General features: G+C 42.4%; 1 protein-coding gene across 1 annotated transcript; it reads left to right on the top strand.

The window, feature by feature from the left end:
- The first annotated feature begins 5255 nt into the window (after positions 1 to 5255).
- On the top strand, positions 5256 to 7239 carry LOC131231808 (UPF0481 protein At3g47200-like). The gene has a single exon (XM_058228114.1). It carries the CDS (start codon positions 5339 to 5341, stop codon positions 7079 to 7081), a length of 1743 nt encoding a protein of 580 aa, XP_058084097.1. The 5' UTR covers positions 5256 to 5338; the 3' UTR covers positions 7082 to 7239.
- The last annotated feature ends 6628 nt before the right edge of the window (positions 7240 to 13867 follow it).

The raw sequence follows: 13867 nt of genomic DNA, 5'->3' as shown, positions 1-13867 counted from the left end.
CACCCATCGTCGCGACCCCGCTGATTGTTGCTTGTTCTGGTCGCTCCTCGTTGGCGGTTGTTAGGTGGGTTCTGGGCTGCGGGGACCGCGACTGGACCCGCTGGCCCTTTAATCGCAATCTCATTCAAATCTTCTTCTGGGACCGTCCTTCTAGTCATCACCATGGAACTCAATATAGAAATATGCGATGACTTTTTTGTACGGTTCCCACAGACGGCGCCAAACTGTTGATGCGAATATCTGGTTCATCCTCTTAGACCTTCGTATACCTGCACAGAAAGAGGACAAAGGAGACCCTGGCTTAAGCTGGGGACCCTCCGATGCCAAAGTCAGGCCTGGATTCTGGGTCTAAGTGTATTGAGGGGTTTTGAGATAGAATTTTTTGCCTACCTCCCAAGACGATGGAGGTTCCTCTTTTATAGCTGCTGGAGCATTTAATCGTACGAGGATTCTCCTCCTGATATCGTGCGCGGGATTCTCTCCTGGTATCGCGGAGATAGGATCGTGCCCATCTCCAGCCTTCATCCGATCCCGTGAGCTTCGGGGTCGGGAATCTTCTCCCAAGATATCCGGGATGAGGCTTTATCTTGCGCTGGCTGATCTGGCAAGAAGATCGGCCCGATGCATGCCCGGATCGCTGATGTGTCGTCCGAACCGACTCAACTTCTGTCTCGGTTTAGTGAACCATGCCTCGGATCTGACACATCCTTTGGTGACCCGAGGTATTAAGTCCGAGTCTCCGAACGTATCTTTTGTCCTCAACACTGAAAGTACTCCGTCATGCATCTTTCCAGTCGCTGAGGTCGAGGCCATCGCCTGAGTAGCCTCCTTCGATCTCCAGAAATCTCCCCACGGAGGCAGCGGGGAGTTCTTCTCCTCTCTTTGGTAGAAAGATTATCCTATCATCGACTAGGATTTGAATGTGAGGAGGGAAGGGAAACCCCTTTCTTTTCCGAATGCATACTCTGATAACTACCATTTCCTCCGCCTGTTTTGTCTTGAGGTCGAGCTCAACGAGAGCGTCGAGGAGCTTTGCGACGGATATGAAGAATCCGTCATTCCAAAGTTCCAGCAGGACTCCCCAAATGAGAATCCAGGAGTCCTCCATGCCAAAGTCAGAGAACTCATTCCAACTCAGAACACTCCTGACAGGGCCATCCCTGTGGATCGCCCCGGCCATAATTAGAGGTTCGAGGTTCACTCTCGGTACACCCTTCACCCATATTTCGTTATAGCCTAACCATAATCCAGGAGGCTCCTTTCTTTCCTCGGGGGGATTTGTCTCTGTCTCTGGGTTTGACTCTACCGGATTCACAGTCTGTCGCATAACATGTTTTGGATGCACCAGTGCATCCCGATATGAGGTCCTTGTAGGAGATGCAACGTTTGATTCCGGTGTGGATCGATGATCCGATTTTAGTGAAGGCACGCCCTTTGTATGGTTTCTATTAGGCCCAAATTTCGCTCTTTACATAAGCAATTTCTTCCCCCCAAAACTCTTTCCATGCAACATTGATTCAACTTTGGATAGTTCGTCCTCCGAGCCCATCCTGATGAGGGCGAATCCTCGGTACCATCCGTTGCCTTTATCTCTGGGCATTGTCATATCCATGACCACTCCTGCTTTTCCAAAGACCCTTTCAAGATTTAAGGGGAACCAACCTTCAGGGTATCCTTTGACATAGAGAGTTGGGAAGGAGTCATATCTGTTGCTCCTCTTCCATTGATCCCGATGTTTCCTCCCTACCTGGATCCATTCTTCCATCTTCTTCCCCTTATTTGTCTCTTGCTCATTCTCCGTGATCTTTTTCCTGCGTTCCGTTAGGAACATAGTCATCATTTCCTTATTAGCATCGTTGTCCCTCCCCGCCCATCGTTCGCAGTCGTCGCTCGCAGTCGCCGTTGCAGCCATCGTCACATCAACCTCACAATTTATTGCTCTAGATTCTAGACAAACCAAATCTTTGGCAATGACAGGTGGCTAGAAATCAAGGTTATAAATCGCATGGTTAGAATCATTCAACCAAGCACTTTGGAATCATCACTAATACAAAGTGAGAACTATCAAATAGATGTTTCAAGATGATGTTTGGACCTATTTTATCTCTGCTCAATCTTGACCATTAATTTTCCATGCTATTGATCATATGCTTAGGCCCTTTGTATGAATGAATAGATGGTTTAAATCTGATGATGGGTCATCCCCTGTGTCATTTAAGAGTTTTTGGGGACGTTTCGAACCCGTATGAGAAATGCTTGGATGATAAGTCTGCCCAGTGAATAACTTCCAAATGTTCCACGCACATTATAGGTTGGAAGTTACCTGCCATGAACGGTTGAAAATGCACCTCATGTTTTGTGTTGATGACATTTAGTTATGCGCCCAAAAATCAGGCCAATCTATATGCCAATCCATCTTGAGGGTAGATTGTTTGTTTCGTTCTTCCAAATGTGTGTTTCTGTGCATGTGTGACCCACCTGATTAACAGATGCATTAGGAACATTTTAGTTGGAGGGTCTCAAGTCCAACCACTAATACTGTAAGCTACTTTCCAGTGTCCACCCAACAGATTCCAACATCTAACACCCTGTGCAAAAATCAGCAATATCCACCCATTGAGTTGAAAACTCTTTATATTTTGGTATTTATAAATGGCCAGACATTGTTTTCTATGGTGTGGCCCACCTGATGAGTAGATAGTGCTGATTTTTGCATGGGCTAATCCTCACAGTTGAGCTATGGTCCAAAATTTTCTCCCACAACCAATGATCTTAACCATTTGGATTGAGGCCCATATTCTAGGAAACAGTGGTAATTGAACACCCCACAATTGCAAACTTTTTATGGTGCACATTAATGTTTCTGTAGTGTTTATTTTCAATCCAATTTGATGATAAGGTCATGTAGCCCTAGATGAAGGGAAGCAACAAATATCAGCTTGATCCAAAACTCTTGTGGCCAATTAATATTCAATCATAGTTCTTTCCAATGGTATGGTCCTCTTGATAATTATATTCATTCATTTTTAGGATAATAAATTTGAAAAAATCAATAAAGGGTGCGAATACAGAATATGCATATCAAGGAGGGCACCACGGTATGGGCCACATTGTCTTGGGTGAGGGCATGGTCTCACCTAATCTCCTCCCTCCTCGAGATGGCAACCGTAATGTGAAACAGCTCTCATGGGGACACTCACCCTTTATTTTTGTGAGCTCCATCGTGATGTGTATTTAAGATCCAATCCAACCATTATATAGATAATTCTAATTTATGTCCATGACCAAAAAATCAGGATGAACCGGCATTCAAGTGGTGTCTTACACAAGTGGCATGTCCGGAAAAAGAGGATACCATACTACAAGTAGAGGTGTACAATAGTTGAACCGAGTCGAGTTGGGCAAAGCTTAGACTCGGCTCAGCCACTTGCTGACCCTAGCTCGAACTCGACTTGGCTCGGCCTTTGAACTTGACTGGCCAACTCGGCTCGGCTCGGCTTGGTCAGCAGCTCAGGCCGGTTCGAGTCAAGTTCAAGTCAAGATCGAGCCAAGTTCACCTATGTAGCATTATCACAAACACATGGACTGCACTTACAAAATCTCACTGAATGTAAAACAACAACAGTGGTTTTATAGGTATTTCATCAAACACCTTCTAAGCAACATAAAAATCAAGAAAAAAAAGGGTATTTGTTTTATATACATACCTTCCTTGCCACCGGCCATACTTCGTTCATTCATTTCATCAAACACTTGGTGAGCAACATCAATATCAAAGTAACCAAGTCACCGAATTGGTTTGATCTGAGTTCGATTCAAGCTAGGTTCGATCCGAGTCGAGTTGAACTCAAGCAAGCTCGAACTCGATTTGAAATTTTTTCAAGCTCAAAAAATCAGCTCGTCTCTGCTCAAACTCGGTTTCAAACCGAGTCGAATCGATCTTTTTCGAGTTGAGTCGAGCGAGTTAACTGAGCTAACTCGGTTTGTGTATAGCCCTAACTACAAGCAGTGGTACAGATCCAAGGGTCAAGTGGACCAAATAGCACAAATTGAACGCCCACCCTTAAAATTTTCCTAGGACTAGCATAAGTTTGGATAAGGTGATCATACATTGTATGGTTTCCCCTGCCTAACACTTCTGCAGCTATGATGAAAAGGTCCAAAGAGAGAGGATCACCTTGGTGGAGGCCTTGGGTGGACTTGAAGAAGCCAGTGGGTTCTCCATTGACGAGGATAGAGAACCATGAGTTATTCCAAAAATCAGCTTAACTCAGCTTGAACTCAGTTTTGAATCGAGTGGAACGAGTTAGCCGAGCTAACTCGGTTCGTGTACAGCTCTACGTACTTTTGTCAAAAAAAATCCCACGGAGGCAAAAGTACCCGAACTTGTGGTAACCATGGTATCTTTCCCGGTAACAACAACCACTTGATTATGATATTCTTTCCATGAAAATGACAGGGCCCACCGTGAGGATAATTTTTTTTTTTTAAATTCAGGCTGATCAAATCTCTGATTAGCCTAAAGTTTGGACAAGGTGATCATACATTGGATTGGCAGGAGTTTGGATAAGGTGATCATACATTGTATGGTTTCCCTTTATCCACGTCCATGTGACCTTCATGAACAGTTGGATGGCGAATAAACATGATGGTCGGCCCAGTAAAGCACCGCGTCTTTACCGCTGCTGCTTTTGGTGGGGTTTCATTAGTATAGAGCCATTGCTTGGACCGAGTCCATCCGGAGGGAGAAAGTCGGATGCGGATTGCATCTTGTGAGGGGCAGGACTTGGTCTTGACAGGGGTTTTGTGGGGCCCATCGTGGTGTATGTATTTTATCCGTGCCATTCATTCAATTTGACAGGTCATTTTATAGCACAAGCCGAAAAAGGAGGCAGATCCAATGTTCAAGTGGACCACACCACAAGAAGCAGTGATGATAATGATGCCACCGTTTAAATGTTCTTGGGACCCACCGTGATGTTTATTTGCGAAGCGGTGATAATGGTGCCAGCGTTTAAACGCTCTTGGGATTGACCGTGACGTTTATATGACATCCATCAGCCCGTTGTTAAGGTCATATGGACCTGGAAGAAGGAAAATTCCAATAGCAGCTTCATCAAAATGCCCACCGTCTTTTTCACTTGAGCCTTGAATCTTCTACGTTTTTTAGTTCATATTCATATCATAAAATGATATAAAAAAATAAAAAAAATGAACGGATGACATGGATAAAACACATTCATCACGGTAGGCTCCATAGAGTCCCTGCTACTGGCAGGTGCAGTACGGAATCCGGGTGGAAGGAAATCCAAACGCCTTTAAAATAAGCTGTGAGGTGATGAGAAATGTCCAACGGCAGCGAAGGACTAAAATCAGTGTATCGCGAATCGCAGAGCCTATAGCTGCATCGTTCAAGATGCCTGAAATAGAAGAGGGAGCGAACACATCGACCAACGCCTCCCCGAGACCGAGTTGCCTAACCCCTGATAGGCAAGCACTCGCCGATTCCATCATGGAATCGGTCAAAGCATCCGTTTCCAAGCTCAGACGTGGAGATCCACCCACCATCTACATAGTCCGACAAACAATCCGGCAAGTAAATGAGGTTGCTTACGAGCCTAAGATGGTGTCGATCGGCCCATACCATCACGGGAAGGAGAGGCTACAAGGCATGGAAGAGAACAAATTGTTGTATCTAGATTCGTTCCTCTCCCGCAATCCCGACCATCTGTTGGAGGATTACCTCGAGGCGATTGAGGAATTGAAGGATAAAGCGCGAAGTTGCTACTCCGAGAAAGTGGGCCCACTTATGGGAAAAGAGTTTCTGAAAATGGTGGTGCTCGATGCTTGCTTCATTGTCGAGTTCTTTCTCAGGTTCCTTCCATTCATGTATAAACTGGAGTTGTGCAGGCAACTATGGGAGGAGCTCAAGCAAAACGAGGATCTCGGTCTCATTTCTGCAATGGATAAGTTCTTTTTCCATTCAAATGGCTTCGAAGACCCGATATTTCGTACGATTGGGATGGATTCCCTGATAGGGTATGATATGCTCCTCCTTGAAAATCAAATCCCTTTCTTCCTTCTGCAGAATATTTTCAAAATGGCTTGTCCAGTGAACGTACCACATTTACTAGAGAAGATGGCCCTTTATTTCTTCGATGAATTCATGCCTAGGAATAAGAAAATCGAGATCAAAGATTCCTACTATCATCTGCTCCATTTGTTCCACTCGCATTTGATACCAACCCCAACTGATCATGGCAAGGAGGAGCACAACCTTTTGTGCAATCCTATCATCAAATACGTCCTCAACAAGTTGAAGAATCTACTCATGTTCCTCCCATGTTCAAATAAGGCCCCGTTGCCTATTACTAAACCGCTGCAGATGATCCCTTTCGCGACTGACCTCCAACTTGTGGGGGTCAAGTTCAAGAAGAATGAGAAATCGAATACCATCAAATACGTCCTCAACAAGTTGAAGAATCTACTCATGTTCCTCCCATGTTCAAAAAAAAAAAAAGAAAAAAGAAAAAAACTGCTGCAGATGATCCCTTGTGCGACTGACCTCCAACTTGCGGGGGTCAAGTTCAAGAAGAATGAGGAATCGAATAGCATCTTGAAGGTGAAATTTAGCCACGGGGTGTTGGAAATCCCGCTCTTGTTGATACATGACCACAGCGATACTCTCTTTCGGAACCTCGTAGCATTCGAACAATGCCACCCAGAAGCAACAATCTGCTTCACGACTTACCTTATGTTCATGGATTTCCTTGTCAATACGTCCAAGGATGTGGCGCTGCTCCATCGCAATGGGATCATTGATAATTTGCTGGGAAGCGATGATGAAGTGGCCCATCTATTCAACCGGCTCTGCATTGGGATATTCCATAATTTTGAGGGAAGCTATCTTTCCGATGTAAAAGACAGAGTGCAAAAACATTGCGAGAACAAACGGAACATGTGGCGGGCGAGCTTGATGCGCGATTATTTCAGCAATCCATGGACTATCATTTCTTTGATTGCGGCTTTCATCCTCCTCGGGCTCACCATCACCCAAACGGTCTTCTCCATCCTTCATTAGTACCGACGGCGGTCCTAGTTCTTGATCATCATGTTTTAATGGTTTAGATTATTTTGATTTTTCTCATTTGTGTTTCGCTACTTGTGTGTGAAAAATATTACTGTAGAATATAAATCTTCATTTTCCAATTCCCTAGGAAATGCCCCTGTAAATGGTAATAATTATTTCCTTATGTAATTGCCGCACTCTTTCCCATATTTGATTTGGGCCTTTCTTCTTCTTCTTCTTCTTTCCATTTATTTATTTTATTTTATTTTTATTTTTTTGTAAAAATGGAGAATAATGTAAAATATCTGTGGGTCGCTATATATATATCCACACCATTCATATATTATGTCAGATGAATTTATGATATGAACGAAAAAATAAGGTATATCCAAAGCTCAAGTGGACCATGCTACAAACAAATGTGAATCAAACACTTTCCGTTAAAAACTGCCTGGGCCACTGTTTCTTTTGGTATGGGCCAGTTGAGTGTTGGATCTACCTCATTTTTTTATCTCATATCTCAAAATGTTGTGGTAAAATGGATGGACGGAACATATATGTCATATATATCAACGTGGGGTCCAAAAATTTAAACTACTTCTTTTGAACCTGTTTCCCAGACAGAAATTTCCATGAATATTAAAACAGATGAAACGGCAATAATTATCCATTTCCAGGTATTTACATACACCTGCACTTAAAAATCAAACAGGCCCTGAAATCTGGTAACTCATCCCTACTCGTTTAGGTTCAGTCAACTGTACTGATCCCTATCAAGTTTAAATTGACCCGGATCAGTTGCATATGACTCCATCGGATGAGAGGCGTGCCTATCGATCATGTCGGCAATTGTTAATGTTCTTTTCTATACATTGATACGCCATCTTCTGAAGCCTTGGGCCTGTTTGGGAGTGTGGATTTGGAAACCCTTGGATTGGAAACTCCTTGGATTTGAAACCCTCCCAACATGTTTGGCCGTGGAGTGCTAAATTAACTTTAATATCTCTAATTAGTGAGATATGTAATTTTTGATACAATAGTTGTGGTAAGCCCACTGAAATATATGTTTTGCTTAAAAATGATGAAATTCCAAGTTTAGGATGGGCCACAAGCACTAGATCATGTCTGAGCAACTAACCAACAATTTGTAATCATTGATTTACATGGACAATGTTTAGACGGTGCTGATTTACATGGATAGTGTTTGGATGGTGTTGATCATCATTAGTAGGCCATGTGCCCAATAGAATGATAGTGTACTAACACACATGTTACACATGCAACTATTGAAATGATTTTAGGTGCACTCCAAGCTCTCACCATGGATTGCAAACACCCTCAACGAGTAGATTTGAAACACCCTGGATTTGAAAACCCCCGGTTATTCTATGCTGCCAAACAACCAAAGGATTTAAAAGCCCTCAAATCCCCTCCAATCCAAGGTGCCAAACGACCCCCTAGGATTTTAGGGGCTGTTTGAATTTTAATAATTATTTACCTTTGAATTTTCAGCTATATTTTCAAGTTAACGTTGATAGCAGCCTTCAGTTATACACTCTCAAATCACTTGGACAAAAAATGTTACATTTGTGGGGGCCACCATGATATACGTGTCTTATTTACACTGTCCATCCCTTTAGCTAGCTCATTACAGGGCATGAGCCAAAAATGAGGCAGATATAAAACTCAAGTGGACCAGCTCTGCCTGGAAGTTTTGGATCAAACTGATATTTTTGTTTTCTTTTTTTCCTTTTATCCATGACGACCCCGTGTCTTATGAGCAAGTAGGGTGACAAATAAACATCAATATGTGCCTTAGGGAGAAAATAGCTTTCAACCGTTGACATCTTTATAATCATTGTTTCTTAAGGTGTAGCCCACTCAACCTTGGAATTTGCATCATTTTTGGACTTATTCCCTAAAATGTGCTGTTAAAAAGGTTGGATGGTGTACATAAGTCACATACATCACGATAAGGCCCACAAGTTTAAATCAACAAAAACATAATTTTTTGGACCGATTTTGGAGACATAATTCTTTCCCCATTTTAAAAGGTGAAGCTAGTCATAATTACCTCTTTTACACATTTACTTAAAAATCAAATAGTCTGTTAGAGAAAGTGGTGATTCGACATGGTACTGGCTTTTACATTAAGTGGTTGTTTGATTTAGTATTAAAGTGAAAGATCTTAGTTCAAGTTTCAATAGCAGCAAATATGCCTCAGATGTTATATTCTCCCACCGGATGCCAGGAAAATAAAGTCTAGCCAAAGGATCAGGAAATTAATGATAGGGTGTGCAGAAGCAAATACAAATTTAATTAAATAAGGTGAAATCAAACGCAACCAAAACACTGAGAAAACATGAAATTTACATTTTAAAAAAAGAAAAAGAATGACTTGCCAATCTAAATAATTCCAAAATTATTTCTCAAAACCTTATCTTTGCTCTGGAACACCTTAAGAATGTCTCGACATTCACTGAGAATATCATAATCCCAAAAGCAACAATCTGTGCTTCACGATTTACCTTATGTTCATGGATTTCCTTGTCAATACGTCCAAGGATGTGGCGCTGCTCCATCGCAATGGGATCATTGATAATTTGCTGGGAAGCGATGATGAAGTGGCCTATCTATTCAACCAGCTCTGCATTGGGATATTCCATAATTTCGAGGGAAGCTGTCTTTCGGATGTAAAAGGCCAAGTGCAAAAACATTGCGAGAACAAATGAAACATGTGGTGGGCAAGCTTGAAGCGCGATTATTTCACCAATCCATGGTCTATTATTTCTTTAATCGCGGCTTTGTTCCTCCTGCTCACCATCACCCAAACGTTCTTCACCGACTTTCCTTACTGTCCTAGTTCTTGATCATCATGTTTTAATGGTTTAGGTTATTTTGATTTTTCTTATTTGTGTTTCGCTACTTGTGTGTGAAAAACATTATTGTAGAATATAAATCTATCTTCATTTTCTTTTAAATCTGGTAACTCATCCCCACTTGTTCAGGGTCAGTCAACTGTACTGATCCCTATCAGGTTCAAATTTACTCAGATCAGTTGCATATGACTCAGATGAGTCCCCTATCATGACTACCAATTTTGTTTTTTTTTTTTTAAAGAACAACCTAGACATTCGGGTGGCAATGCAACAAAATAGCAGACCCACCTATCATTTCCTATACACATTTGTCTCCCCTGGACACACTCAATGAGCCAAGGCCAGCTTTATCTAACAAAATGCGACCCTTGATCAATCAAGGGAGGGAGGAGACATCATGGAACAAAAAAGCAGCCTGCGTTCTGTTGACCTCTTTGGCTAGACCGTCTGTAGGGCCGTTGGCTTCTCTAGGGATGAGAGAGATCCGAAAGGATCCCCTAAGAAGGAGCCTGTTGATCCTGGCCAGCCAATAAGTCCATTTCTAGGCACAAGTGGACTTCCCAGATATGCAATCCACCACCCACCTAGAATTTGATTCGAGGAGAACTCTGTCCAGGCCGGAGGAAATACAAAATTTCAAGCCATCATAAACGGCGTGAATCTCAGCCATGTTGTTAGAAGCGACCCCGTAGACTACCAATTGTTAAAGTCCCTTCATATGCATTGATAGGCCTTCTCCCGAAGCCTTGAGCTTCTAGAGAAAGTGGTGATCATTTGACATGGTTACCAGCTTTTACATTAAGTGGTTGTTTGATTTAGTATTAGAGGCAAAGGTCTTAGTTCAAGTTTCCGGAGCAGCAAATATACCTTGATGTTATATTCTCCCATTAAAGGCTAGGAAAATAAAGTCCGACCAAAGGATTTGGAAATCATTGTTAGGACGTTGGGAAGCAAATATAAATTCAGTCAAATAATGCGAAATCAAACACAAATAAATCACATAGAGAACACACAAATTTTACATTAAAAAATAAAAAATAAAAAAATCCTCACATAGTGAACACACAAATTTTACATTGGCATGGGCTTTTATAAATTCACCATTCTCATCGGGAGATTGCCTATGATTAGTCTTCAAGTAGGACGTTGTTAGGGTCCGTGGAACTTGACCATCAGAGGTGTATTGTTCATCCATCCATCACTTTTGCAGGTAGAGCTCAGCTCATCCAAAGGAAAATTTCGTAATTTCACGTAGAATTTTATATGAACCATAGTTCATTTGAGTTAAGATATATATCATGTAGTAAGACAAATAGTCGTTATTATATTGAGAGCCGCTTCTTTATTTTTTGCCTTTAAGCATAATGAATTGGTGTGAATATGTGGATATACTTGTAGTTTGTATTTTTTCACTTTCTTTTAATTCTGATATTGTTGTGTGTGTGATTAAGAATGAATTTCTTCTCCAAATAGGATGGATGGCATGATATAAGGCAGCTACATCATGATGAGCCCCCAAGTCAGGGATTTACTGACCTTAGTGGATCTGGGATCCATTGAAAGCTTTGCCCGTATACAAGATTATAGCAAATGGTCAGTCGTATAGCTGCACATGAGTCAAATTAAGTCGAGCTTGGCCCAACTCGGCTTGGCTTGACCAGCAGCTAACCCAAGCTCGAACTTGGCTCTGCTCGGTCCTCAAGTCTAACTGGATAGCTCGGCTCGATTCGGTCAACAGTTCGAGCCGAGTTTGAGCCTATGCGACATTTTCTGCAACATGTAAAGAGCATGTTCAAATTTTCACATAATGCAAAACAGTTGAGTTGGGTGCGGGTTGGGTCAGTTCGGTTGGGTGGCTGGGTTGAATCGGGTGTGGGTTGGGTCAGGTACAGCTTAGGTCGGGTTGGAAGCAAGCTTGACTCGACTCGAGGTAAGCTCACCTCCTCTCGATCCACCAGCTCGCCTCGAGCTTGACTCGAAAGTTTTGGCAAACAAGCCAAGTTCCAATGGTAAGCTCAAAGTCGAGCTCAAGAAGAGCATGGCAGAGTCAAGCCAAGCTTAGCCCACCTCGACACGACTGAGCTCGATGTACAACCCTACTCACTGAGCCCCTGCTAAGACCAATTCCTGCCCCTCCGAGGATGCAATCCGCATCCGATTTTCTCCCTCCTGGTTGGACTTGGTCCAAGCAAGGGCTAATGCAACCCCGCTGAAAGCATTAGTGATAAAGACGCCCAGCATTGGGGCTTTCTTGGGCCCACCATAATGTTTATTTGCCAATCCAACTATTCATGAAAGTCACATTGACATAGATAAAGGAAAAGCACACAAATATGATCAGCTTATCCAAACTTCCGCCAGTCCCAGATAAATTTGATGGGTGGGCGTTCAATCCGTGCTATTTGGTCGACTTGACCCTTCGATATGTACCACTGCTTGTGGTACAGTATCCTCCTTGTACGGATATGCCGCTTGTGTAAGACATCAGTATCATGTTAACAATAGGGCCCAACATGAAGGTCACCTGAGATAAAAGTCAGGTCTTTCCATGAATCAGGTAGGCCACACTGTTGTAATCCATGGATGGCCAACACTGTCTATGCATACTGATCTGGCCCACTCAGGGATTTGATCAGCCTGATATTTTATTTTTTAAAAAAATAAAATAATCCTCATGGGTTTATTTTAAAAAACGTCTGCAGATGCGATGGAGAGGAAAAGGAGAGCGATGAGGCCGAGAAGAAGATGGGCTTTTCTCAGAATCGCCATATGCTGCGATGAAAAACGAGAATTCGAGAAAAAGCTGTTGTTTTTGGAGTTCGTTTATTCATGAAAATGCATGCAGAGAGGAGAGAAATCAGAGTTGCACTCGTGTGAGTGCACACGTGTGCTACATCTGCTCATCAGGTGGGACCCAACGTGGAGATGCCCCAGTTTCGGAATCGAGCTGGTCCACTCATCGAGAGCGGATTGTGTCTCTGTGGGGCCCACAGGGAATTTATGTGTCCCATCTACTCTGTCCATCTGTTTTATCTCATCATTTTAGGGGATAAACCTAAAATTGAAGCATATCCAAAGCTCAGGTGGACCATACCACAGGAAACATCATTCTTCCTGCTGTTCCATTTGGTGTGGTCCACCTGAACTTTGGATATGATTCGATTTTTTATACATGCCTATAATGATCAGATAAAACAGATTTACAGCATGGATAAGACATATACATATATGATGGGCCCACAGAGTTTACTCAATCGGCTCTCCCACTCATCTGTCAGGCCACACGTGCGTGCATTCCATTTGGAGTTTGAACCATGGGTCATTCCTTTTCAACCGTCCCTTAAACTCATTAGGTGGGCCCCACACTGGCAATCTTGTAGAAGCAAGTGAATGAATTCCACGACTTATTTATGCTGCCGAATTACTTGTGAAACAAACTTATATACCGGGGATCCTGCTTGGGTGGTAGACTCTAGGGAGTTTCAACACCCGGTCAAGGGACAACACGCGGTCAAGGGATCGAGTATCCATAGGTGGTGGTGTGAGTGTGCGTTCGTTTAAAATAAAAAAAGAAACAAGAAAAAAAAAAAGAAGAAAGAAAACCTTATCTACCGGGACTCTTGCAGAGGAACCGTTGAGAAAAACTTTTATACTCTAGCATAAGGTGATGGATGATACACAGTATCTGGGAGATTACTTATAAAATTGCATACGGGAATAGAAGAAGTTTAAATTAAACATCGGTCCCATTTTAGATGAAAGATTATGCCATCTCACCATGGGTTTGATGTGTACTTAATGGAGGTTTAAATGAGAAATATCCTATGGTTCTTAAAAAAAAATAAAAAATGTGTCCACTAATTAATGGTTAGGATTCTTCAACCAATCTGATTTTGATATTATGACTTTGAGGTTTTCA

Source organism: Magnolia sinica, chromosome 17 (genome assembly GCF_029962835.1).
Source record: "Magnolia sinica isolate HGM2019 chromosome 17, MsV1, whole genome shotgun sequence".
NCBI lineage: Eukaryota > Viridiplantae > Streptophyta > Magnoliopsida > Magnoliales > Magnoliaceae > Magnolia > Magnolia sinica.
This window is presented reverse-complemented; position numbering and strand designations above follow the sequence as displayed.